The following is a 27,021-nucleotide window of genomic DNA, read 5'->3' on the forward strand; positions in this document are numbered from 1 at the left end:
CTTTGTTGCGAAATAGGAAGCCGATTCTAGATTTAAATTTGGATTGGAGATGCTTAATGTGAGTCTGGAAGGAGAGTTTACAGTCTAACCAGACACCTATGTATTTGTAGTTGTCCACATATTCTAAATCAAAACCGTCCAGATTCAGTTTATCAACCAGCTATTACTAAAATCAGGTGCGCTAGATAATGGTTGGAGTGAACAGGACGGTAGCGCTCCAGGAACAGGGATGGAGAGAGAACTTACAGGACGGTAGCGCTCCAGGAACAGGGATGGAGAGAGAACTTACAGGACGGTAGCGCTCCAGGAACAGGGATGGAGAGAGAACTCACAGGACGGTAGCGCTCCAGGAACAGGGATGGAGAGAGAACTTACAGGACGGTAGCGCTCCAGGAACAGGGATGGAGAGAGAACTCACAGGACGGTAGCGCTCCAGGAACAGGGATGGAGAGAGAACTTACAGGACGGTAGCGCTCCAGGAACAGGGATGGAGAGAGAACTTACAGGACGGTAGCGCTCCAGGAACAGGGATGGAGAGAGAACTTACAGGACGGTAGCGCTCCAGGAACAGGGATGGAGAGAGAACTTACAGGACGGTAGCGCTCCAGGAACAGGGATGGAGAGAGAACTTACAGGACGGTAGCGCTCCAGGAACAGGGATGGAGAGAGAACTTACAGGACGGTAGCGCTCCAGGAACAGGGATGGAGAGAGAACTTACAGGACGGTAGCGCTCCAGGAACAGGGATGGAGAGAGAACTTACAGGACGGTAGCGCTCCAGGAACAGGGATGGAGAGAGAACTCACAGGACGGTAGCGCTCCAGGAACAGGGATGGAGAGAGAACTCACAGGACGGTAGCGCTCCAGGAACAGGGATGGAGAGAGAACTTACAGGACGGTAGCGCTCCAGGAACAGGGATGGAGAGAGAACTTACAGGACGGTAGCGCTCCAGGAACAGGGATGGAGAGAGAACTTACAGGACGGTAGTGCTCCAGGAACAGGGTTGGAGAGCCCTGGTCTACAGTGTTTTGCTCTCCTTCCATTCCTCGTCTCCTCTCTCTCTCTCATCTGCATCTATCTGAAAACAATAGCACATATGGTGGACACCTTCCGGCCAACGACTGCTTTCACCGGCCTAGTTTTCCCTATTCACAGCAGTACGAGACACAGAGATTAAGGAGAGGAGACAGAGAGGAAGCTACACACAATTGAGACACACTCTAGCTATATATTGTGTGAATCAGAAAAGAGCCAATGAGAAGGAGCAACCTGTATCTATTGAGACACAGCCACACCTTTCTCCATCTTTACTCTTTCTCCCTCTCCCCCTGCACTTCAATTTCCTCTCCCTCCACTTTTATCACTGCATCTCCCCATCTCTCCTGTTCTCCATACCTCTCTCTCCCTCTCTTAATCAAGACGGTCGAATCATCCCTCCCACATTCCATCCTTTCTTTACTGTCAATGTCAGACATTACCCCACCCTCTCCCAACCTCCGTCCAACTCGCTCCTCCATCTCATCCACAATTTATTTGTCTCACCCGTCCCTCTCTCCACCAACCCCCTCTCGTCCCCTCTGGCCCTGGTCACCAGCCACCCAGCAACAGGGAGATTCATCACAGAAACCTACAGCCACAGCATGCCAACACACACACCTTAGATGACAGAGATGGAGAGTTGGCTGGTGGCTATAATGACCTCCAGTACCAGAATTCTCTCTCTCTCGCTCCCAGCTGGCTAATCATTAGCTGAGATCTCCACTGCACAGCAGTATGGGGACACAATTAGTCAGGCCTGATCAAAGACTCATGGACTGTAATGCACACAAACATTTTATCTTTCTCTGAATTTAGACCAGACCGACAGACAGAGGGACAGACAGAGGGACACAGACAGGATGGATGGACAGACAAAGACAAACAGGTGGCATAATAATGTAAGAAGATCACAGTAACAGGACTGTCTGCAGAGGAACTGAAGGGGGTGGGGGGGAAATCACACAAAAATAACAACAGAGAAGGATGGTGAAGGGGAGATAAGAGAAAGAAAAGATGCCTAGACAAAGACAAGTAATGTGAGAGAGAGCAAGCGAGACACAGGAAGCGAGAGGGAGAGATGGAGCCTGCCATCTTATTGACCACCAGCTTTGGGCAACATATTTGTGTACTATCTCCTCTGTCCTCCTAAGCACTGAGGACACCAACTGTCACCAGGCTCCAGCACACACTTCATCAAAACTTGCCTTGAGGTTTGTGTTCTGCTGCATATTAAAAAAGTTAATTTGTGTGCGTATGGTATCTGTTTTATCATGCCTATCAAGCCCGGGCATTCCCTGTGGCGGTATATAGGGAACACACACACATCAGCTGCTGGATTCATTAAACAGCTTTAGATGTTCTAGATACTGATGATGAATCCTACCACTTGCCAGCCAGGCAGTCAGTCTGTGACAGATGAAGAGGAATAGATACAGTGTGTGTATGACATGTTAGGAAGATTAATGTGGACAGAAAGCATAACACTCTCTACATAGACTACTAGAAATTATATCATCAGAGAAATAATCTCAAGTGGGCAGACACATGCCATAGAAATAAAGGCATTTAAAACCCTAGTATAGAGTGCCTTGCCTCTTCTCTTTCTGTACAATCAATCAATTGTATTTATAAAGCCCTTTGTGCTATACAGAAACCCAGCCTAAAACCCCAAACAGCAAACAATTACATTCTGTTACATTCTAGACCTCGACATAACCAAATAGTACTTAGTTCTACTTTTTTTGTTGATATTCTGCACTGTATACACAATGCACTCCACTCTACCATTTTCTTCTAGCCTACATTCAGTCACAACAACCTTCACCAGAGTAGTTTGGATGATATAGTGCATCACACAGACAGGGTGAGAGGAGGACAGATGTATCGCCCTGAGTCAATTATACAGAGAGACCAGCCCTCCAGTCATAGCTATTGGTTTAGATTAGTCAGGGGCATTGGTGTAAAGTACTTAAGTAAAAATACTTTAAAGTACCACTTAAGTAGTTTTTTGGGGTATCTGTACTTTACCCTACTATTTATATTTTTGACAACTTTGACTACACTACCGTCCTAAAGAAAATGATGAACTTTTTACCCAACCCCAAAAGTACTCATTACATTTTGATTACTTAGCAGGACAGGAAAATGGTCCAATTCAGCACTTTTCAAGAAAACACGTGGTCATCCTTACTGCCTCTGATCTGGCGGACTCACTAAACACGAATGCACCTTTTGTAATGATGTCTGAGTGTTGGAGTGTGCCCCTGGCTATACTTCATTTTAAAAACAAGAAAATGGTGCCGTCTGCTTTGCTTAATATAAGGAATATTTGATACTTAAGTATATTTAGAACCAAATATTTTTACTCAAGTACTATTTTACTTGAGTGACTCACTTTTACTTGAGTAACTGTCTTTTTCCACCAATGGTGAGGGGAATACACAGGCAAGGGGACAGAATAAAGACTTGCTATTGTTGACGTTTCAGCTGCAAAGACTAGCTGGTCTCATTCAGTGCAAAGACAAAAAAACGACTTGTTTGTTACACCACTGTTAGCTGATAAACTCATGTCATGATACTGTATATGTGGAAAGCTATACCACCTACCATTATAACTACCCCATTGAAAATACATTCTTGAAAAACACGTCTGGCTACACACATCTGATATTTTGATTATACTTGTTTGATTGGTGAATTTGTCCATAGATTAAGATTCTTACCTTTTCCACGTTTTCCACTGTGAAGTCGTGGGCATCTGGCGTGGTTGTTATTCTCCCCGATGTCTCCATGTTAGCCCAACCAGTCTGTCTGTCAATAAAAGGCGGAGCCGCTTCCTTTAGCTAGTTAGCTGTCTGGCTAGCTTGTTAACGAGCTACAGTTCGCGGCACTAGTCAATTGTCTGTAACCACGATTTGGATGACTGGCTCTTCTGTGTTAGCTAAATAATTTTAGCTTCCGAAGCTAAACCTTGTTAGCTAACCGGCCTCTCTGGGCCCCGATTATTCTGTATGTCTGGGGACAAGCTAGCTAGCAAAGCATCTTGTTACCCTCTTGAAAATGTGTCTGTAAAGACAACCTACGGAGCTAGTTAAACCTACCGTTTTAATTCATATCCAAACATGCGTTGGCATTAGAAATGTGTGTTACTTGTTACTGGCTAAATATCCAGTATATTGTCTCTGTCTTTGCTACGACGGTAGAAATAATGCAGATGCTGCCAGTTCCCAGCTACCGACTTCAGCCTCTGTAACGTCACTGTCCCCACAGCCAATGAGAAGCTATTATGCCACTTCTCTTTCCCTCTGCCACGGCCCTGCTTTCATAGCAGTGATCGTTTTATAAAGACAAATTATCAGGCATTAAAATTGTATGGAAATCTTTCATGGTATATGTTTTACGTATGCTCCAGTCTTGAATTTTAAAGTCTAGTAGTGTTATACATGTGTATAGCCCTATGCAGAGCCATATATTTGACTCTTATGGTATTCAACATCATGGATGTTTTGCATTTATTTCCTAACAATACATAGGCAAGATAGACTACCTCAATGTTGATGAAAAGGTGACAGAAATTGACGTTGCTTGCATGTGGCAAGACGAGAGGGGCAAGTCTATGGATTCTCGTCGCTTTGTAGATTGGTTTACAGTGCAACAGGGCCTCTTGGTGGCTGTTTGAAAACATTGCATACATTTTTATTACAGTAAAACGCCCTGTTATGTCACAGCCAGTTATGTCAGTTGATGACAGGACAGTAGCCTTCAATTTTCTTGGTGGGAAATACAATTTAGTTGATCAATTTAATATTTTTTAGATATGATTTTTCAATATGACTATATTTCTTGTCAGTGAAAAAGACACGAAATAAAGTATTTTCTTTCCAGAGAGCCAACAAATGTAAATGTTCCTAACAATTAGTAAAACAATGTTTTGTATGTTGGGCTTATTTTCTTAGAACATTATGTAGAACAGACATGCCTCTGCCATTTTTCTCTACACCATATAAGGGGTGCATCCCTTATAGAGAAAATCATGTCCTCTATTTCTGTCACAGACTGTATGATAAATCTGCTGTATGAGTTGTAATTTCAGGGCGTCTCTGTGCCCCTTCCTGGTTCTCCTCCCTCCCCTCTCTCCATCACGCCCCTTCTATTGGCACTTGTGTCACTGGTTGTGATGGTTCAGCGATGACACTCCTCTTTCTGACCAAAGGCTAATAGGAAAATCAGTCTATTTGGCTTGGGTCTCTTTACGTTGTGTGTTCGTCAGACTGCCGAGGTACAGTGGCTAGAACTAGTGAGTCAGCAGGGAAGGAGACCCAACTATAACTGCGTTAAACACGTGGCACTTTGTATTCGCTTAGGAGAATACTTTGTATTCGTGCACTTCGGAGACTCGTCAAGCAAGCCACAGTAGCTCACTCTTGCTCTCCACAGGGCCGCCGCGCTGACAGTTATTTATAGTTGGGAGGCCACAGAGAACTAACTACAACAGACCTCTGCGAAGAGGACGAGACGGCATCCGTGTTCTAATAGTTACTGTTATATCATAGGAGAGAGCGATGGAGACGAAAATACTCGTCGCTCTGTGCGCTCTGATCCTCAGCTTGGGTTCGAATGTAGAAGGTAAGAAGCTCTGGGATTCGCACTTCTGTGTTTTCTTTCGCAGTTTCAGGGGTTGTTAGAATAAATACACACACAATGCATTGTAGTCTTGGCAATCGGATCCTTTTTAGTTTTTTAATCGTGCGCATGATGGATAAGTTGTGGCCTGTTTGAATAAGCAAAAAGCCCATGTGATTTATTTGCTGTATGTCGAAGTCATTGTGGCTGTAGGCTTATAATACAGTTATGCCTCTAGCAGTTATTTCAGTCCATTTATTTTTCCTCTTCTCTCTATCTTCCTGTCATCCCTGCTACTGCTTACCTCTTGAGGTAAATACTAAATTGCCATTTCAAATCCACCTTTACATTTTCATCATGTCATTCTTTGCTCTCTCTCTCTCTTTCTCAAACCTCTGCTGATCCTATATGTGTTCTCTGTGTTTAATTTGATGGTCTGCTCTGTCTCTCACATTATTAGTTCACATTTCACAGTCACAGTAAAGAAGTAGGTGTGTGTGAGCGATGCAGACAGTCTATGCCTAGGTTATAACACTGTTAACAAGTGGTAGGCCTACCATGATAATTGTAACTCCCTCTGAATCAGTTAGTGAGCCATGCCAGCCACTAAAAGTCGTCTTGTTGGTCTGCTACAATGAACAAAGATTTTATTCACAAACAGTTCAGCATATACAGTAGTCCTCACACACAATGAAGCTGTTTTTAGATATTCCTATTGATCAGTTTTTGTTGTTCAGAATAATGACTGTCTGTTTAACTGTAATCAGTCTAGGGTATCTTTATCTCACACACATATACACAAACACACAGGGTCATCTTCTGAGAACAAGCATGGGGGTTGTAGGGTTGGACCCTGGTTCCATGGTGTGGGTGTTATATCTTTGTGCACATTATAGATAATGTAACGGTTGTTCTATCTATGGTGCAGATGAAGGAAAGGAGGAAAGGATGCTGCCTTTGACCAGTGTTCCTCAAACCTTTCCTACAAGGAGGGCCCACAGCGTTGCACATTTCTGTTCCAGCCCAGCAGTAACACACCTGATTCAACTAATCAAAGGCAAACGTGTTAGTGCTGGGGTGGAACTACAGGACACTTGTCTAGTGTCTTGAGATGCACACAATTATATTTGTTTCGTCAAACCACAGAGGGAGGATGCAGGCAGACTGGGTGTGTTCCTACCAAGTTCCAAGGCCTAGTTCCTAGAACCTGAGGTTCTTACAGATGCCCTGTGTGTCTGCCACAGCTCCTAGATGTCTAGCACACTTTCCAACCAAAAAATCGCAAATTTAGGCCCAAATCAGTGCCTGACCACAACTCGAACTGAGGTCTAGGGTTGCAAGGCAAGCACTCTATCCCATTATACCAAGGATTTCTACAATTTTGTGTTTCCAATATACATACGCTGTGTGTGTGTGTGTGTGTGTGTGTGTGTGTGTGTGTGTGTGTGTGTGTGTGTGTGTGTGTGTGTGTGTGTGTGTGTGTGTGTGTGTGTGTGTGTGTGTGTGTGTGTGTGTGTGTGTGTGTGTGTGTGTGTGTGTGTGTGTGTGTGTGTGTGTGTGTGTGTGTGTGTGTGTGTGTGTGTGTGTGCAGTCAGTAGAAGGGGCTGAGTAGGCTTTGGAACAATCACAGTTATTTATAGTTCAGAACAAACATTTATGTGCCTGCCACACTCTTAGCTGTGTTCTGGCCAGCTCCCTCTGTCTCTCACTTTTGTCTCCCTCTCCTAGACAGCAATGAAGCCAGCCCAAAACTAAAGTCACACATCGCTTATCTAATACAGAGGCAGCACAGGCCTTAGTGTTTTATAAAGGTACAGAGCACTTATTGCTGCAGTATTAGCTCCTCCTCCTCCTCCTCCATACTTCTACCAGATCTCAGCTTCTCACTCAACTCCATTTCTCTTACTGCCTTTCACCTCTCCCTCCCATCTCTCTCTCCCTTTCTGACCCCTCCATCCTTCTTTTTGCCATCTCAGATTCTCTCTCCGTTTTCTCACCCCTCTCTTTCTCTCTCTCTCTCTGTCTCTCTCTCAATTCTACTTAGCAGAGTGTATAGTCTTCGGTGGCTAAGTAAGGACAGGGAAACACAGGTTGACATTTGAACATGTTTTATTCATTGCAGCACGATGCTGTCACAAGGTCTTCAAGCTGGTATTAAAATGAACTTGGAAATGGCATAGAGTTACAGGATGGCATTTGCTGCTGCTCGTAAATGAGTGGAAACTCAGTCAGTTGAATGTCAAAGCCTGGAGTTGGCTGTATATGCTGTCGACTAAAGTGACATCCAGTCATCTTCTAGTCTATAGTCATGTAGTCAACTGACATTTTTCTTCCAAGCTTGGTTAGATTCAATTGTAGGAGAGGAGAGGAGGTGATGAGGATTGAGGAGAGGAGAAGTAGAGAAAAGGGGGGAGAGGAGAGGCTACACAGAGGCCAAACCAGGGCAAAAACCGAAACCTGAATAAGGATTTCTGAAAAGGCCACTGTTGCACACAATGGTTCCTTTGCTATATTCCATGTGAACTCTGACATTTACATTTTTAATCTGAATATATATACAGATTTTTTTTCCAATGTTTATTTTTTATACAGGGTCTTAGGAGGATTGTGTGTTTGTAAATAAGTGGCCTATTTCAGTGAGCAGCATTGTCATATTCTTGTTATTCTGATTGTCCCTAGATTTGTATAGCCTAAATATGGGTCTAGAAAACAGCCGCAGTATAGCTTCTCACACAGATACACACCCAGTGCTGAAAGGAAAACTGCAAAGCTGCTAGCACAGAAATGGTTGGCTGTTCTTTCAGACGTAAGGGTCAAGTTATTTCCCCAGGTACATGCTGTATCGCCCTGAGTGTGTGTGTGTGTGTTCATGTGTGTGACCCTGTAACGCATGAAAAGGGGAAAGTGTTTCTCTATGGCAAACAGTGGTTCCCTTTATAACTCCCCAAACCCCTCCATACACAACACACACATACACACACCCTCCCCCCACAGCTTGACCTGAGCAGTCCTAACAGAGCTGAGGCAGGGGAACAGGGCCAGTATTGTACAGCCACTCACTTTTCACACAGTGGTATGTGTACGTTCGTGTGTGTGCATGGTCTTTTATAGCTATGTCAAAAGTTTGTGTGTACATGCATGGGCTTTCTTGCCGTCAGCATGTTGTGTGCACGTCACTGTGTGTGTGTTGAGCTGTGTGTTGAGCTGTGTGTTGAGCTGTGTGAGTGATGGAGAGGGGAATAACAGGCTCCTCGTCGCTGTGTGTTTGTTTGTGTGTGTTGAGCTGTGTGTTTGTTTGTGTGTGTTGAGCTGTGTGTTTGTTTGTGTGTGTTGAGCTGTGTGTTTGTTTGTGTGTGTTGAGCTGTGTGAGTGATGGAGAGGGGAATAACAGGCTCCACGTCGCTGTGTCACTGGCTTGTAATGGCATTAGACTGGTATTCTGGACTTTATCAGATAGAGGGGGGAGAGGAGGAGGACTGTGAGAGAGCTAGGTCGAGGGAGTGTGAGAAGGAGGTGAGAAGGAAAGAGGGTAAGGAGGAGAGGAATAGATAGATGGAAATGAGGACGAGGGAAGGACAGACAGAGGAGAAGAGAGACAGACAGATAGCACATGTGACCTTTCTGGCTGCAATAAAATTCTGTTGAACCGTGTATACAGCATGACAACAGGCATGACACAAAGCTAAAAATGTCCCATTTACATCAGCACGATTCTGCAGTTCTTTTGGAACTAATGCTCCCTAATGGTTCAACACTAACGTGTGGTTACAGACCTGGGGTTTTTCATCTGGTGGGTCACCATGCAAAAAACAACTACAATGTTTTTGTTTTTGGTACCAATGCTGACAGTGACAAAACCTACCTGATTACTATGGTGAGCCTGTTGACACTAGAGATTGTTTAGGCAGGGCAAGAGAGATGGAACACGAACAAGACAGATTAGTGAACCTAAGTCTCCAACCTGATGCTCATCTTCTTAAGTTGGTCATTGAGTGTTGCTGGTTGGCTATTGTATGGGTTCCAAATGTCAGCTCACCTTGGATCAAGCTTTCCTTAATTGCATAGGAATCGTGTTGTTTAACTGCAAATGTCAGCGCATCAGACAGTCACAGATAGTGGTGTTTGAATATGCATATTGTACGTGATGGCAGTCCTTTAAAATGTAAAAGGAATCCGATTCTCAGCATGTCCCCTATGTCTCCTCTTTAGCAGACATAGACCAGAGTTGAATAATACATGTTACATCTGTATTCTGCCTCACCATCTATTCCAGTAGACCATCTATCCTCTCTGTCTACACTTCTTTAAAAATAGAGCAGCCTCCTCTTCTCAGGAGGAAGAAATGATCCTAACTGGTCCTGAAGGGATCTAATAGATCTGTCATTCTTCTGGAAAACAAGGACTATCTGACGGAAGAAATGCATCATTCACAGATTGGCTTATTTCAGAGATCATGAAAATACTATTTGCTGACTTTCTTTATGTCATTCCTTTATTGTGCACTGCTTCAGCAACACACTCATATTAACTGAACGTCAAAATGTCACCCTGATTGTCTCTCTTCTCCAGGCCAGGACCCTGGTGCTCACCCCTCTCCCTCAGACGGATCGCTGACCCTCGGTACGTCCGGGGCTGTTCAGGCACCCCTCCCTGGAGGTTCTCCCTCTCCTCCAGGCTCTCTGTCCCTCCCCAGCACAGACTCCCCAAAGCCAGCCAGCGACCTCACTGATGGAGGGCTCTCCAACAGCAACAGCAGCAGTAGCAACGACACAGCAGTCGTAGTGGTAAAAGATGTCCCAGGTAAGTGTACTGTACAAGATAAAAAATAGAATGAATGGAATTGTATTGGTTCGGAGGACTACTTTATTATTTAATAAAATACCATTTCAAATTTGACATTTAAACATATCATTTGTTTAAGGTAAATGGTTCAGCTAGTTCTCAGTCTATTTAGAGCCATGCCACCTTAGATCAGGGGTATTTAGAAACCACAACATAGTCAGACACAGCACAAGCAGAGTGGAGACCTGTCACTGGGCTGAGGTGATGACACACACACACACACACACACACACACACACACACACACACACACACACACACACACACACACACACACACTAGAAGACAGAACATGGTCCTTAAAAGGAGGATACTGTTGGGTTTATTAACTAGAGCACAAAGAGAAACATGAGATAGACAGAAGAGGAAGAAATTAAGGAAAAAACAAGATCATGAGAGAATTAACAGCAAGAAACAGTGTTGTTAGGCATACAGGAAGAGGGCAGAGTGTAGAACTAGAGGGGGGTGGAAGAGGAGGAGGAGGAGAGATGCGCTGTGATTAAATTCAGTGTGATTTCGTACAGAAAGGTGAGAAAGTTTGGAGCCTGACACACACACACACACACACACACACACACACACACACACACACACACACACACACACACACACACACATTGGCTCATTGCAAACATACACCCCCACCACCTGCACCTCACTCACTCTCTGTATCTGTATCCCTCTGGGAGGTTTTACAGGTATATATTATCTCATCACAACACTGCTGCTTGTCTCTCCTCTGTGTCCTCTGGCTGGGAGTTAGAAGATACACTGCTAATTGGAGTGTGTGTGTGTGTGTGTGTGTGCGTTCAACTGTGTTCTTTCTTGTTGAATGTTTTTTATGCAGATATTGACTGACTTTTCACCTTTCAATTGCTTTTCTAATTGATAAAAAGATTTTTAAACTTAATACATTAATGGGTCCTTCTTTCCTTTGTATTAAATTTCACTTCAAAACCTTTCTTCCTCTCTCTTCTAGCCACCAGTGTGGGGGTCCCTGCCCCCACTTCCATCCCTGAGAAGACCCCTGGCCCAGAGAACTTCACTGAAGGAACCGTACAGCCCTCTGATGCTCCCTCTGTCAACCACACTGCCCCTACACACACACACACCACCACAGTCCTCGTTCACAAACCTTCCACCACCCCCACACACACACCTGTCCACTACACCACTCCATCCAGCCATGCCCCTCATCTCTCCAAAACTCACTCACCCATCACCACCACCTCTTCCCCAGCCCCTACTAGGCCTGAGACCCACCCAACTAACTCCTCCGCTGCCCCCCAGCCCAGCTCAACCCCCAGCCCTAACCCAGATACCTCTAACCCTATCCAGCCTAAACAGCCCCTCAGTCCCTTTCCCACCACCACTACCACCACCTCTCCCCCAGCTCTACCTACGTCTGAGCCCCAGACCCAGACATCCAGCATCACCCCTCTCCCGGCTTCCACCCCAGCCAGCAGCCCTCCATCCCAGGCTAAAACGCATGCCGACATCCCCTCTCAGCTCAATGTGGTGGATGGTGAGTAGATGGATTCGTTGAGTATGTGTGTGTGTGTGTGTTATGTTGCTAGTGTTTTGTTATTTGTTATCAAACAGCAGCAACCACAGTATTATTTACTATGATCTCTCTGGCTAATAAAGGGGGGAGACATCCAACCCCGGTCTAATAAAACCACACACACTAAACCTAAACTGTCCAGTCGTCAGTCCCATGACTGGCTCTGTCTCTTGCCAGACAGAGAGATGATTGTGGGGTGGTGGAGCTGATAGTATCCTTAGATGTTTAGGAGGGAGTGTGTGTGTAGGGGGGAACAGCATAGCTTTTGTTGGGATGCCAGTTCAGTGCTGGGTGCGTCAGTTTAGTCCTATGCCCAGAAAGCCTTGGCTTGCTCACTCTCTCTGTCACTACCCTACAATCAAGTCTGTCTTATTCTTTTTGTAAGACATCCTGTTAATAGCTTGTGTTTATATTTTATAATATGATATATTTAATGTTTTAATATATTATGTATCACAGGAGGCTGCTGAGGGGAGGACGGATCATAATAATGGCTGAAACGGAGCAAATGGAATGGCATCAAACGCATGGAAACCGTGTGTCTGATGTTTTGGATACCATTCCACTAATTCCACTAGAGCCATTACCACAAGTCCGTCCTCCCCAATTAAGTTGCCAACAACCTCCTGTGTTATATATGTATATATAGTATAATATGTTCTCCTCACCCGAGCAGAGGAACCAGTGTTCCATAGTGGTGGACCTGCCCTGGACCCCCTCCTAGCTGGACTAGTGTCAGTCTTCATCGTCACTGCAGCCATCATCACCCTGCTCCTCTTCATCAAACTGCGACGACGGGATCAGCGGCCTGAGTTCCGCAGGCTCCAGGACCTGCCTATGGTGAGACAATGGAACACAAGTGGTTAGGTGAAGACATAGTGTAACGCTTAACATTAATGAGACCTGAAGACTTGCGTAAGCGTCAGTCTTCTTTTGTGAGCTATTACACTAAGTAGCCATTGTTAGCATTAGCGTTTACTTCACTCACCACCTGTCATCGTGACCAGCGCTCAACATTTACTCGTGTTCCTGCTGACATCCTGTTGTGTTTTCCCCTGTTTAGGATGATATGATGGAGGATACTCCCCTGTCCATGTACAGCTACTGATGATGATGGACGACACAGTCTGACCTGATGGAACAGCCAGACCCCCACAGACCTTCTCCCTCTGAACTGGGGCTGCGTCTCTATAGTCCAACCTGGCCTTCTCTCCTTGTCCCCTGTCCTCATATCCTTTCTTTTATCCGCACTGACATGAGACGTGGACTGGTGAAAGCCAGTCGCTGATAGGCATCCTCCATATTGCTTTTATCGACCCTGTGTTTTCAAATCAGTGCAGATGGAAGAGATGAGGAGAGAGAGGCGTCATTTTAGACCATTGAGATGCATCCCTGGCGTTCCCTCACCACCCTTGTGTCTCTGTGAGCAACAGGGGGTTTCTGTGTGAGTGTGAACAGCTCTTTTCATGGTCTATGTGGATCCGAAGTTCCATCAGCAGCATTCCCACTTCTACATTCTACCTTCTATATTCTAGGGTGCACTCTGTCAGCTGTGTTTTGGTTGAGTGTTCGGTAACGAGGGATCCTCTCTTTCATCACTAGTTAGAGCCTGGTAGGCTACTTGTGCCTGGCTATATAGTGTTGTACAGTACGGTTGCACTTTACGTTACATAGGACATGTATGTGTGTGTGTGTGTCTGTGTGTGCGTGTCTGTGCATGGTTGAGCGAGCATGCACGCGCGTATGTGGGGACGGGAGGGTGGGGGGTGTGGTTTGGGGTATTTAAGTTGAGCGTTTCCATGGAAACTAGTTCCTCTCTAAAGATCCTGCTTGTTATTGTTCATTTTGTTTCTCTATTGGGAGGCTCTGGTGGTTTTAGTTCATTGGGCTAACGCAGCCTTGTGGCGTGCAGGCAACCTGGGTTCAAACCTGGTCAGTCACACTTGTAAGGGGGGAGGTTGTCTCTCTGAGTATCTTTAGTACATTTATCTTTATATAGAGCCTGAATGGACTCTTCATCTCCACTAGAGCCATTTACAGAGTACAATACAGAGGAAACCATCCTCCATGGCGGCTCAATACATTCCATGCTTGTTAGAATTCTACATTTCAAAGCACGTGTTGTGAACTCTAAGGCTGGTTTGTCTGTTACTGTAGTTCTCACAGCCAGGCCCAGACCTATGTTCTAACATGTCTTAGTAAGGAACAGCCTAGGGCAGATTCAGCAGCAGTGTTTCCAACTGAATTTGGTCAGTTGTCTTTCAATACAATTCATTCATTGGTTTAATCATGTAACTACTTGACATGAGGGTAACTTGTTGCCCAAGTCAGTCAGTGCTAGCCGCTACCATTAGCATGCAGTCCATTAACAGTCTCAAGGGAAGGGAACTCTGATAAACTACTCCATGAACACAGACATTGTAAATGTATAGCACGAGGTCAGAGAGAGAAACTCTTTAATGTAAGGCTTTTGTGACATAATGAGCATAATGCTCCATTGATGTGAGGGGAATGCAGTCTGTGTGTGTGTCTGTGTGTTAGTCTGTGTGTGTTACATACACAGGAGAAAAGAACACCCCTCCCTCCTTCCCTACCCCAACCTCTATTGGGGAGACTTGAGTTGAAGCCATAGGCCTGTATTGGAGACAGTATATATGGCACAGACAAGGGGGTATGGCACAAAGCAGGATCAAAGAGTTAGCCAGCTAAATTTCATAATATTCTGAATTAACTTTACATTCCAACTTCATAAAGGTAGACTTGAAATCAAACGACATGGTATAATTGACTCCAAAGTTGACATTTTTAAACAAATTAGAAAAGCAATAGTTATGTCTATTTCTGAATGTTTGTCAAAGTTAGCTGATTTTGGGCTAGATTAAATCCAGACTGCTGAAGATACGCGTTATAGCGTGATTGAAATGTAAAGGTCATTTCCAATTGAGCCGACATATGCTGCGTTTACCGTGAATGCGGAACCATTGCCTTTAAATTTCAATCACGCTATAGTGTGGATCTTCCACGGTCCGGATTTAATCTAGATTTTAGTGTTACTGCTTGGGCTACCAGATTAGTTTGTTGCAGACTCCTCTGACGTTTGTTGTCTTGCCAGTTATCTGCATCCACGGGACTTAAGTCAGAGTTGAAACAGAGTGGTTCTATTTGACTCCATGTGGAGTGGAATGGTAGTTAATTTGCATCCATGTATTAGTAGTTCCTTATATGAAGTGCCAAAAAGTGAACTGGTTGTATTATAAGGTTGATATGTTTTACTGTTTTGACGTGGATTCTGGAGTGATGATGTTTTTTGATTAAAGATATGAAACCATCCTCGTTTCTGTATCTCATTACAGATCTTGGTTGTTGGGCTGCGGTGGCTGACACGCACACACACACTAACAAAAGTTACTACAACAAATGAACTATTTTATTACAGCTCTTTATCCAGAATTTTATTGCAGGAGCCCCAAAATCACATTTGTTTTACAGGCCGTACAGTGAGTCAATGTAACATTTAAACAAGCAGCGGTCTAGTACTTGGCTGTGTGATAGAACTGTAAGAGAAAGCCCTGATTCATCCACATTAAAACGTGTCATCACTATGGCCAAAGCCCCTCCCTGTCTCACCCCTTCCCCATTGCCCCCTCCATTAACCCCCCTCTTCTTCTCCCCAGCCCATCTGTGGTCCCTCGCTCCATGGGCCTGTCCCCTTCATGTGGGGGGGGGGGGTTGTTATCTGGCTAGACAGTCTCTAACTGCTGAAATATTAAACAGACTGACTCATGTTACACAGCAGGACTTGTCTGTGGTCCAAAGACGAGAGGCCTGGGCTGCATCTCAATACTTTACAGTAAATAGATAAAAATACAGTACCAAATAAGAGCTAGCACCTCACTGATTTGCATCAGCCTTAGATAGTGAAAGTAAACATCAGTCCACCATACTTATTAATTAGGTTTTACTAATGGTCTTAGACTCAAAAACACTAGTGATCATCAAGTTGTATATCATCAGTGAAATCAAAGCTTTCCCCAGATGTAATTCATTAAGGCAATCACAGAATGATGCCACACTGTTGAATTAAATACTACTGGTGTGTAATACAAAACACTATCGTACACCTTTTCCCAAAAAACACTGACACGACAATAGACAGCGCATAATTACGTAGGAGTTTATAAAATAAGGTGCTTTCTTTTTCTCAAGCTGAGTTGAGCCTTTTCATCATCCTCTTTAGTCAGGGTTTAAGGTTTGTGCCCAAAAACTTCTTTATCGGTCTCCACATGTGGAGACATTTAAAACTTCTCAAAGAAAGAACTCCTAGCATTCTAGAACACTATTGCATGACGAAGCCTCTCAAAGGTCATTGAGGCTGAGGTCGGGGGGGCTGTCTGACCCCAACTCCAGGTTTCCATCATCATCATCATCATCAAGATCATCATCGTCCAGGCCACTTCCTGGTCCTCTGAGGTCATTTCCTGCAGAATGGGAGCTCTGACGTACCCGAGGTACTGCTAGACGAGGAGCTGAAAGAGAGAACCGTCAATGTGTGTGTGTACGTGTACTAGTCCCAAGGGTTTTAGCAGTAGACTAGTGTTCCCGTAAGAGAGATTGGGATCAGACCTCTAAATGTTTCCCAGAGAAATTGAGGCGCATGCAGACAGGATAATTAGATTAGATGATGCCACACACACACACCACAGGAAGTGTTTAGGATCCCATCCAAAAACACACACACACACACACACACACGTTTCTCAAACTGCTGACCAGCAGACATGGATGGAGAGGAAATGAGGGATTCTCTGTCCTCTCCTCAGGCAAGCAGAGCTCCAGTCAGTCACATAACACACGTTCAATGGAGGTCACTGGTTTGTGTCTTACATGAACCCACATCCAACTCCAATATCTAAGTGTGTGCACACACCTGCAAGCTCATCATTTTCTTTTAATAAAACATATTTCAAACGTATAAAAACGACAAAAGATACCTCTTCCTTTGTGCTAGATCTATGGTGCGCACACACAAATCAGGTAGGCACGCATGCACACACTGACACACGTACACTGTTAAGCCAGCCTCCTGTTCCTTGGTGAGTCAGACATGTTGTGATGAGTCACTGAAACAGTTAGATCTACAGCCCAAATGTACATGTGTGGTGTGTATGAAAGAGGGTTACAACACTCTGTTCCTCTGAAACAAACTGGACCCATAATGGGACTCATTCTGCTCCTCACTGACAGGAGCAAAGTGGGAGTATACCTGTGTCTCTATCATCCAGCCAGGACAGGTCATCAGAGCTGACCTCAGCCAGACTGGGGGTGGGACTGAAGTCCTCAGAGTCCGAGTCTGGCTCCGCCTTTTGACCACTGACCTCTTTACAGCGGGAGAAGGCAGCTAATGCTGGAACTGGAGGAGGGGAGGGAGTTATAGACAAACAGGGTTAAACTACTCAGGTGAGTAGATATGTGTGTGTGTCTCTTACCTGCTGTGTATAGTGTAACAGTAGGTGTGTGTCTCTTACCTGCTGTGTATAGTGTAACAGTAGGTGTGTGTCTCTTACCTGCTGTGTGTAGTGTAACAGTAGGTGTGTGTCTCTTACCTGCTGTGTGTAGTGTAACAGTAGGTGTGTGTCTCTTACCTGCTGTGTGTAGTGTAACAGTAGGTGTGTGTCTCTTACCTGCTGTGTGTAGTGTAACAGTAGGTGTGTGTCTCTTACCTGCTGTGTGTAGTGTAACAGTAGGTGTGTGTCTCTTACCTGCTGTGTGTAGTGTAACAGTAGGTGTGTCTCTTACCTGCTGTGTGTAGTGTAACAGTAGGTGTGTGTCTCTTACCTGCTGTGTGTAGTGTAACAGTAGGTGTGTGATGCCTCTCCCGGAGAATCAGACTCCTGATCTCGTCCTTCAGCTCTGATACAGTTATCCTGCAGGACACAGTGATAGCATCACACACACACACACACACACACACACACACACACACACACACACACACACACACACACACACACACACCTGATCTGGCAGACCTCCTGCTCTGTGTGTGTGTATTGAGAAACAGTCTTGGCCAGGTCAAAACTGTGGTTTCTGTAGCTGTCTCTCAGTTCCTCTAGTGTCTGAGGAAAGGCAAAGTGTAGCGGTTAGAGGTCAGGAGACAGACAGAAAACAAGTCGCTCAAATTACCTTCATTAATTATTCAATTCCTTCATTCATTAATACCTTGCAGCTGTGTTCATACTGCCTCCTCGTCTCTCTGGCCTCCGACTGCTGAAGAAACATGTCCTCCTCCTGCCTCCCTGTCCACACACACACACACACACACACACACACACACACACACACACACACACACACACACACACACACACAATGAAAGAAAAGGAGTAGGAGTAAGCGAGACTGTGCTTGCCCTCTACAGCTCTGAGTCTGAGACATGTGTAGTCCTGCAGAAAAAAAACTGAGAACCAGACTGTGTATGTGAGACTCACTGAGCTGGGTTTTGAGTGTGTCCACCTCTCTCCTCAAATGATCCAACTCCTCCCTTCGCAGCTTAGAGCTGAAACTATAAAAGGACAACAAATCAGCTTTCACCAAACTGGTATGGTTCCATACTAAGGGCTAATGGTTGATTTGGTGTTGGGCTACACATAAAATAATGATCACCTGAACCTCACAGGTGAGTAAAACCTCACCCACTCACCTCTCCTCCAGGTTGCCTTGCGATGTGGCTCTGGTGATGTGCCTTCTCAGAGTGCTGAGCTCACGGCCCACCTCTCTCCTCCACTGCTCCATCCTTCTCTCCACTTCTGGACTCGTCATCCCTGACCCTCTCCTCTCTCCATCCCTTTCTCGTTCCCGCTCTCTCTCCCTCTCCGTCACGTGCTCTCGCAGCCTGCGAACCTCGTCTGAGAGATAGAAGAATAACACATCTATAATATTCGATCAACAAATCAATCTCTCAACCAATCAAGATTGGTATATTGAGCAGTAAATGTTAGTGTTGTGTGATAACAATAGGTGTATGTACCTTGTAGTGCCTGTATGTGGCGCTGCTGAGAGTGTTTCTCTCTGTCCATGTCATGAAGACTTTGGGTCAGAGACTCTATGGCCTGGCAACCATTAGAACAAAAAGAGTAGGAGGAAAAAGAAATTAGCTAAAATGTATGGTTATTTATGCACCTTTTATGTAATAAAAATTATAGTTATACATGAACACATATGCGCACACGCACGGACCTGGCTCTGGATCTGTAGTTGTGATTGGACGGCTGCCAGGTCTGCCCACTGCACAGCGGAGGAGGGAGGGGGAAGGAGAGAGATTGAGGACTCGGGGAGAGGGGGGAGACGAGGGAGCTCCAAATTTGACACACTAGCCACCTCCCTGACTGGATAGAGATCAACTTAGTGAGCGAGAGACAGAGAGAATAAGAAGGAGCAGAAAAAGAGGGGGAATCACTAACAGAGAAAGTGTGTCACAGTCAGCCATCTTAAAGACCACAGAGATCTCCCTCACCTTCTCTTCCTTTTGGATAATTCCCTGGCGTGGTCAGTCTCTCCTGGGGAAACATGAACCCCGTCAACACACAGTGGGAAAAGTACATAGGGTATTTATGAACTTCAATGTTTCTGTCATATACTGTAAAACTAGAATCTAGCTAACTGATAAGAATTAGCAGTCAACTCTTCTGATGAAGCCCTTGGTAATGCACTGCCACGTATGCATAATTATGTTATAGTGCCATCTACTGGCTACTCACCCTCATCTTGGCAACACTGCCATCAGCTGCTGAGAGGATGGAGCTCAGCTGGTTGTCCCAGTTCATCTCAGTCAGGGCTGCTCTACTCAAACCATAGGACAAGGGTGCCAAGACTGATGTCTGAGTATTTATGGCACAAAAGTTAAAGCACTTGCCCTCTACCTGCAAGGTATCTTGCTAAAACTGTCCCTCTAAATCCCTACACAATCCAGTATTCATTCATATGTTCCTCTGCCAACTTTTTCTTGTTCATCTAAACAAGTTAAGTTTTATTGTACACAAGTACAGTGAAATGCTTTTATTGCTCTTTCCAAACAAAGAAGTAATCAATATCAGTAGTACTATAAAAAATAAAAACAAGCAAAATGATAAACAAATAAAGGAAATGAATATGGTACACGCATGAGATTAGCCATTGCATTGGCCAGTATTTTATAACTAACGTGTGATGCTGTAACTCTAGACGAGTTGGTTGGTTGCTGAATGATGATGAAGTGGCTAACACAAATCAATGACACTTCATTGAAAGATGAGGTTACACAGCTAACAGTCGCTAGCTAAGTACCGTTGCAGGTGGCTTTTGTTTTGGGCTTGCCTTTGTATTGTTGCTAACGTTACGTTCGAATTTGACAGTCAGAGGCATTGTTTGCAATGAATGATTGACTGGCTAGCTAAAATTCACCCTAGTGATATGTTTATACATTGAACACGATGGTGACGTTCGCATTACTGTTGATTTTCCCCTGGCACCAAGTACTCAAAATCACAAATCAAGCAGTGCATGAACAGAAAGCTGGCTAAATGTCGATATTTCAGCGATGGATGAAACAATTCAAAGGTTGGTTAACATTACAGAACATCACGTCATCATTTGTAAATATACATTATTAAACATTGAGCAGAAATGTAAATTATTAGCTAGCTACTTACGTACTGTCCTATTCCACTTTTAAATCCTCAACAACGTGATTGCGTAGTATATGTTGCCCTAATGGGTTCTGTGTATTGTAGTTAATAGACTCAATTCTTACAACAAGGAAGTAAGAGAGTCACGTGATATAGAACACTATTTCCCACAATTCTAACATATTTAAATATTCAGTGATGGCGCTGCCCACGGTTAATGTGGCGGATGTGAGAAAAGCTTTGAGTAATCATCTGTCAAAGTTGGGGTTTGAAGTTTATCCGCTGAAGGTAACGTTAGGCGGCTGTTCTATTCGAGCTATTTGTTAAAAGGATTTGTGTCGAAAACTTTAAACGTGGCCCTTTTTGCAATATTGTCAGACTGTCAGTGAACGTGTCGTCAATTGCTAAACTAGTCAAGTTCCAATTCAAAGTTCGTACACGCTTTCTCAGCCATGCCTTGTTCATATGAAAATGATAAAAGCTGACCATACTGGACTGTAGTCTGCCAACAGGTTTGGGACTTATGGCACAGGTGATAGTATATCTGTCCAATAACGACAGGGTTGTTGAAACGTGTCCCTTCCTGGCTGTTCCCCCTCAATCGCTACAAAAGTTACCCACCTTTTTATTCTTTGTTGTGCATGTGTTCCCAGATTGGCTGGTACAATGCAGTCCTGTCCCCCTCTCTCCATCTGTCCTACCCTGATGACACCCTGGGAGTGGTGGTGCTCAGCACTCCAGCCATGTTTGAACAGGCCTTCCTGCCCTTCATGGAGAGCAGGGGCTGGAAGGGGGTGTCTGCAGACCCCATAGACCAGTGTGTCAAACACTGCATCAACAACACAGTCTCTGAGGTGGGTGGGTGGGTGTGTGTGGGTGGGTGCAACCAGTGCATCACTCACTGCAAAAACACCTGGGGTGTTGATGGAGTGATGTTGAAAAACGTTTTGAAACAGTTTACTCCAAAAGGAAAATGTTTTGCAACAAAAATAGTTTGTATTGGAAAAAATGCAGGTAGGTCCCTCCTCGTTTTGTTCCGTTTACTCTGTTTGCTTCCATTTGGTTGTTATTAAACAGATTTCATTACAATACTTTATTAATACACACACCCCTGGGCCACACTTAACATCACTCCCCCCCCCTCTCCCTCCCCCCCATCTCTCTCTCCCCCCATCTCCCTCCCCCCCTCCTGTAGTGTTTTCCAGGTGTGAAGGTAGATGTGAGTTATGACTATGAGATGCTGCCCAGCAGGAAGCCCAAGTTCCTGGCCCAGAGCGCCGCCCATGTGGCGGGAGCTGTGTACTACTACCAACGCTCCGACGTACCTGACCACCCCTGGGGGGAGAAGGTGAGTGACAGGTCCGAAGGGGTTATTCAATAATTAATTTACTAATAAATTGATAAATAGGGTGCTGTATGTTCTTTGGTTCACAGGTGGCCAGTCATTTGTATTACCTATAAAACTATTTATACTACCCCTTTGTCTTCCTCTCCCCCCTCGCTACCTCTTGTCACTTCTACAGAAGATGTTTGGTGTGTGTATACACCCGCGTCTGGGGGGCTGGTTTGCTATCAGAGCTATGTTAGTGTTTGTTGGGTCTGAGGTGGGTTCGGAGCTGCAGCAGACAGCTCCTCCTGACTGTGTTCCTACCAGGGAGGATAGGATACAGCTACTGGAGGACTTCAACCTCAGATGGCAGGTAGGATTCACACTATATACTATAGTAAAGCTATTGATCAATAATATGGTTGGCAGATAGCCCTGCTACAATATACTGGATTAATAAGTATAGATCAACAATAAGGATAGCATGGCAGGTAGGTCTGCAACTATATACTGTTGCAGTATCTATATCAATAATGGGTGCAAATGATGCATATATTAATAAATATAATTATGTATGGTTCATTTAAACAAGATAAAGACAAAGTTTAGAGAATATATAATCTGTGTTGACAGGACTGGAGTTACAGAGATATCGTCCCCCCAGTCCAAACCTACTCCCAGAAACAGAGAGAGTACTTCTCCACCCCCCCAGCCCAGCGACTAGACCTGCTCACAGACTGGGGCTACCTGACAGGGGGAGAAGAGGACAACACACAGGAGAACTGACAGATGATAACAGTGAGAGGAGACGCTACAGTTAGACTTGGCTGGCTCTGAAGAAACTGACTCTAAGGGAATGGTATGGTTTGAGGACATTTTGGACATGCAATCCCTACATGCTCATTGGTAGGTACTGTGGTCTTTCTGTATTCACAGACAGTGTTCCACTGTGAGAGCTAATGTACTTTATCTGCCTTTGCCTATTGGCCTATGAAGCTACTGCAATGTTTAGAGTTAGATGGTAGCGTGAAAAGGGATATCTTTCATGGAAAAGCAACAATAGTAAGTTTAAATGTGATAAAGGAATTAATAAATGCACAAACATTTGTTATTGTTTTGATAATTTTTCAGTTGTACTGTGAAATGATCCATGTTGAGCAGTTGTACTGTACATTTAGTGAGTTAGTGCCCTCTAGAGGAGACATGAAGTAGTGCGACCTGAGCTTTTGCTCAAAAGAGACTACTGCTATTCTTTATCATCAAACTATTATTTTTATTAAAAATAAATAATTGTTGGACACACGTGCATCAATTGGATAAATAATGCTCATTCTGCTTTAGCTTTTAGTCAGTTATTCATGATGTTGATGCAAAAGTCCTTCTGAGGTTTAGGGTTATGGTTATGATGATAATGAAGGCTGTGTTCTAATCCAGCCCAGTAGAGTTCTCCCGTAGTCCACTGATGCCAGGAACAGTCCCACTAGAGCAATGTCTCCAAACGTGCCACATCTGGGACGACACACGTTAAAGCTTGTGTGTTGTCTTACCTCCTGTGGTGTATACGTGTGCAAACACAACCCTATTGAATAGCCACACCAACCCCAGAGTACTGGCCAGATGCTGCGACGCATACACACAATGGTTAGCACCATTTCATCCCCTAAATATGAATACTAATCATCAAGCTAGCATAGTTTACTGAACCACCCCTACTATACGACCTATGCTATTTGTGTCTTGTTGAACGTACTTGTACTCACAGAATGCTACAGGCCTCCGGAGCCAGATGGAAAAATAATGGAGGGATACAGTAACATTCACAATTTACTCCCTTTGTTATACACCCTCTTCTCTGGCCAGCACAGCTGTATTCTAGTTGTTCAATCATTTCTGTAGTGCTGCCTTCCTCACTCATTCTCTCTCTCTTGTGGCTAAGCCCTCTGGTTAGGTTGCCTACAGCAGGGCAGTATGTAATTCATGTGGAGCAAGGTTGAACTGAACTCTACACTACCCAGCACACCAAAATTGTTTCTGGGAAAGTTCCCAGAACATTCGTTAGGTTGCGGCAAATGTTCTCATAACACAAAAACTGTCCAGTTGTGCTGATGATTATAAAATGTTTATATAACATTCGCTTGATGTTGAATGTTCCCAGGACGTTGCGCTCACATTTTGTTGCCGCAGTATGTTCTAAAAACATTACTTGTGCATTATTACATTAACTGGAAAACGTAATGAGAACATTTGGGGACTGTTCCAGATGTTGTGCACAACATTTTTGTGAATATTAGAGTATTAAAAATGGTTATCAAAACATTCTTAGATCATTCTTGGGATGTTATGATCGTAATGTTTGATAAAACGCAAACTAGAACTTAATGGGAATCTTAGCAAATGTCCTGGGAACGTTCCTGGTTTGCTGGGTACATTCTGTCATCCACTGTGCTTTCCATGGCAGCCATCTCAGTTTTATAGAGCCTTATTACCATCCTTTACAGTACTGCGTGCCAAATCTCTGGGGTGAAAGGTGTGTGCACGCACACACACTCACCTGCAGTCATGCTAATACTAGTCATCTGAGGTCATTATTAATGGGTACACAGTCTAGGGTGTGTTTGCTCTGCCATAAATACACCACTGATAGGCCTGACGGATTTGAACCAGGGACTGTAGTGACACCTCTTGCACTGAGATTAAGTGCCTTAGACCGCTGCGCCACATTAATAAATATATTTCAATGAGTGAAGGCTCCTCAGAGGAGGAGGGGGAGGATCATCCTCAGTGAATTTCATAAAAATAGTGAAACAATGAAAAAGGTTATCCTTTTTCTGTAGATACAACTATACCAAATATATTCACATCACCAAATAATTGATTAAAATACACTGTTTTGCAATGGTCTAGAGTAGCCTCAGCAGCACACTGTAGGATAGCACCATGGTGTAGCCGGAGGACAGCTAGCTTCTGTCCTCCTCTGGGTACATTGACTTCAATACAAAACCTGGAAGGTTCATGGTTCTCACCCCCTTCCAAAGACTTACACAGGACATCCTCCAACCTATCAGAGCTCTTGCATCATAAACTGACATGTTGTCCACCACCAATCAAAAGGTCAGAGAATGAATCTAGTACTGAAAGCACAACCGCTTCAGCTAGCTAGCACTGCAGTGCATGAAATATGGTGAGTAGTTGACTCACAGATCACCAACCATTTCGAATCCCACCGTACCTTCTCCGCTATGCAATCTGGTTTCCGAGCTGGTCATGGGTGCACCTCAGCCACGCTCACGGTCCTAAACGATATCATAACCGCCATCGATAAGAGACAATACTGTGCAGCCGTATTCATCTGCCCGCCCGTCCAGCATCACTCCTCTGGACGGTTCTGACACAAAATGTGGACAATTTACAAATACCTAGGTGTCTGGTTAGACTGTAAACTCTCCTTCCAGACTCACATTAAGCATCTCCAATCCAAAATTACATCTAGAATCGGCTTCCTATTTCGCAACAAAGCATCCTTCACTCATGCTGCCAAACGTACCCTCGTAAAACTGACCATCCTACCGATCCTTGACTTCGGCGATGTAATTTACAAAATAGCCTCCAACACTCTACTCAGCAAATTGGATGCAGTTGATTGATCACAGTGCCATCCGTTTTGTCACCAAATCTCCATATACTACCCACCACTGCGACCTGTATGCTCTCGTTGGCTGGCCCTCGCTTCATATTCATCGCCAAACCCACTGGCTCCAGGTCATCTATAAGTCTTTGCTAAGTAAAGCCCCGCCTTATCTCAGCTCACTGGTCACCATAGCAGCACGCACTCCAGCAGGTATATTTCATTGGTCACACCCAAAGACTATTTGTCCTTTGGCCACCTTTCCTTTCAGTTCTCTGCTGCTAACGACTGGAACGAATTGCAAAAATCACTGAAGCTGGAGACTCATATCTCCTAACTTTAAACATCAGCTGTCAGAGCAGCTCACAGATCATTGCACCTATACATAGCCCATCTGTAAATAGCCCATCCAACTACCTCATCCCCATATTGTTATTTATTTTTTTTGCTCCTTTGCACCCCAGTATCTCTACTTGCACATTCATCTTCTGCACATCTATCACTCCAGTGTTTAATTGCTATATTGTAATTACTTGGCCTATTTATTGCCTTACCTCCCTAATCTTACCTCATTTGCACACACTGTATATCGAATTTTTTTATATTTTTTATTCTATTGTGTTATATACTGTATGTTTGTTTATTCCATGTGTAACTCTGTGTTGTTTGTGTCGCACTGCTTTGCTTTATCTTGGCCAGGTCGCAGTTGTAAATGAGAACTTGTTCTCAACTGGCCTACCTGGTTAAATAAAGGGGAAATAAAAATACAAAAAATCAGAGACAGAGAGAGACAATAGTTGAACAGTTTTGAACAAATTAATTTATTCCAAAATTTAAGGACAAGCGAGAGGGAGAGCTATATTAATTTATATTTTTTTACTTTCACTTAGCTAGCGAATGCAGCTAGCTAGTTTAGCCTACTCAAACACCCGGCTCAAACATGGCATCAAGGAATGTTATGTTAGCTCTCCAACACTGGAAGTCTTCCAAGTCAACGTAAGCTTTTGGTTTATTCATTCATTGCAACCGGAGCCTGCCGGTGTAACTGCTAAACTGCTTTCTGACTGTACTCTGTACTGCATGATTGTAGCGGGTTTACTAAGGCCTTAGTTCTAGTAGCTATGTTGACTATGAAGTGACAATGTAGGCTGTGTGTAGAGATTAGTGGTCATGATATGAAGGTTTGGCTTGGAAAGTATTTTTCACCTGGTAATAGACAGCTGATGGGTTGTGCACTGAACTTCACAAGCGAGGGGGGAAAAGGTGAGAGGAGGAGAGTGTGTCGGTAGTTACGAGAAGGAATTATACAGTATAAACAATGAGCAAAGTGATCATGTTG

General features: G+C 44.2%; 4 protein-coding genes across 12 annotated transcripts in view; 2 read left to right on the forward strand and 2 right to left on the reverse strand.

Annotated features, from left to right (window-relative positions):
• The window catches only part of ipo13b (importin 13b), a 49,756-nt gene extending 45,453 nt beyond the window's left edge, over positions 1–4,303 (reverse strand). The window contains exons 1-2 of one of the 3 annotated variants that reach the window (XR_014379016.1): positions 4,140–4,301; positions 3,762–3,849 (exon numbers count right to left, since the gene is read on the reverse strand). Coding sequence is in view for 2 of the 3 variants with exons in the window: in XM_014216801.3 (XP_014072276.2) it covers positions 3,762–3,849; positions 4,140–4,162 (111 nt within the window). In the remaining variant the exon portion in view is untranslated. Of the gene's footprint in view, positions 1–3,761 lie in introns of all 3 variants that reach the window. The other 2 variants (XM_014216801.3, XM_014216802.3) reach the window with 2 other exon arrangements.
• Positions 4,304–5,190: 887 nt separating this feature from the next.
• Positions 5,191–15,395, forward strand: LOC106613952 (uncharacterized). The gene is made up of 5 exons (XM_014216808.3): positions 5,191–5,664; positions 10,231–10,461; positions 11,483–12,028; positions 12,744–12,907; positions 13,131–15,395. The coding sequence occupies exons 1-5, from the start codon at positions 5,601–5,603 to the stop codon at positions 13,173–13,175; spliced, it is 1,050 nt and encodes a 349-aa protein (XP_014072283.1). The 5' UTR covers positions 5,191–5,600; the 3' UTR covers positions 13,176–15,395.
• An 830-nt stretch (positions 15,396–16,225) lies between these two features.
• LOC106613951 (uncharacterized) lies at positions 16,226–20,855 on the reverse strand. Of its 7 annotated transcripts, none has more exons than XM_045687613.2 (12): positions 20,755–20,855; positions 19,825–19,906; positions 19,581–19,623; positions 19,304–19,452; positions 19,095–19,176; positions 18,768–18,972; positions 18,556–18,629; positions 18,287–18,363; positions 18,083–18,183; positions 17,903–17,991; positions 17,331–17,477; positions 16,226–16,593 (listed from the first exon to the last, which is right to left on the reverse strand). In XM_045687613.2, exons 2-12 carry the CDS (start codon positions 19,888–19,890, stop codon positions 16,424–16,426), a joined length of 1,203 nt encoding a protein of 400 aa, XP_045543569.2. In that variant the 5' UTR covers positions 19,891–19,906; positions 20,755–20,855; the 3' UTR covers positions 16,226–16,423. The 7 variants fall into 7 exon arrangements, with proteins under 7 accessions (XP_045543569.2, XP_014072280.3, XP_045543568.2 ...); XM_014216805.3 differs by having other exon boundaries at positions 19,304–19,467; XM_045687612.2 differs by having other exon boundaries at positions 19,825–19,944; positions 20,755–20,842.
• Positions 20,856–20,920: 65 nt separating this feature from the next.
• mmachc (metabolism of cobalamin associated C) lies at positions 20,921–23,164 on the forward strand. The gene is made up of 5 exons (NM_001141869.1): positions 20,921–21,018; positions 21,384–21,584; positions 21,926–22,078; positions 22,254–22,430; positions 22,691–23,164. The coding sequence occupies exons 1-5, from the start codon at positions 20,929–20,931 to the stop codon at positions 22,841–22,843; spliced, it is 774 nt and encodes a 257-aa protein (NP_001135341.1). The 5' UTR covers positions 20,921–20,928; the 3' UTR covers positions 22,844–23,164.
• The last annotated feature ends 3,857 nt before the right edge of the window (positions 23,165–27,021 follow it).

The sequence above is a fragment of the Salmo salar genome, chromosome 10, assembly GCF_965601325.2.
Source record: "Salmo salar chromosome 10, fSalSal1, whole genome shotgun sequence".
Lineage (NCBI taxonomy): Eukaryota > Metazoa > Chordata > Actinopteri > Salmoniformes > Salmonidae > Salmo > Salmo salar.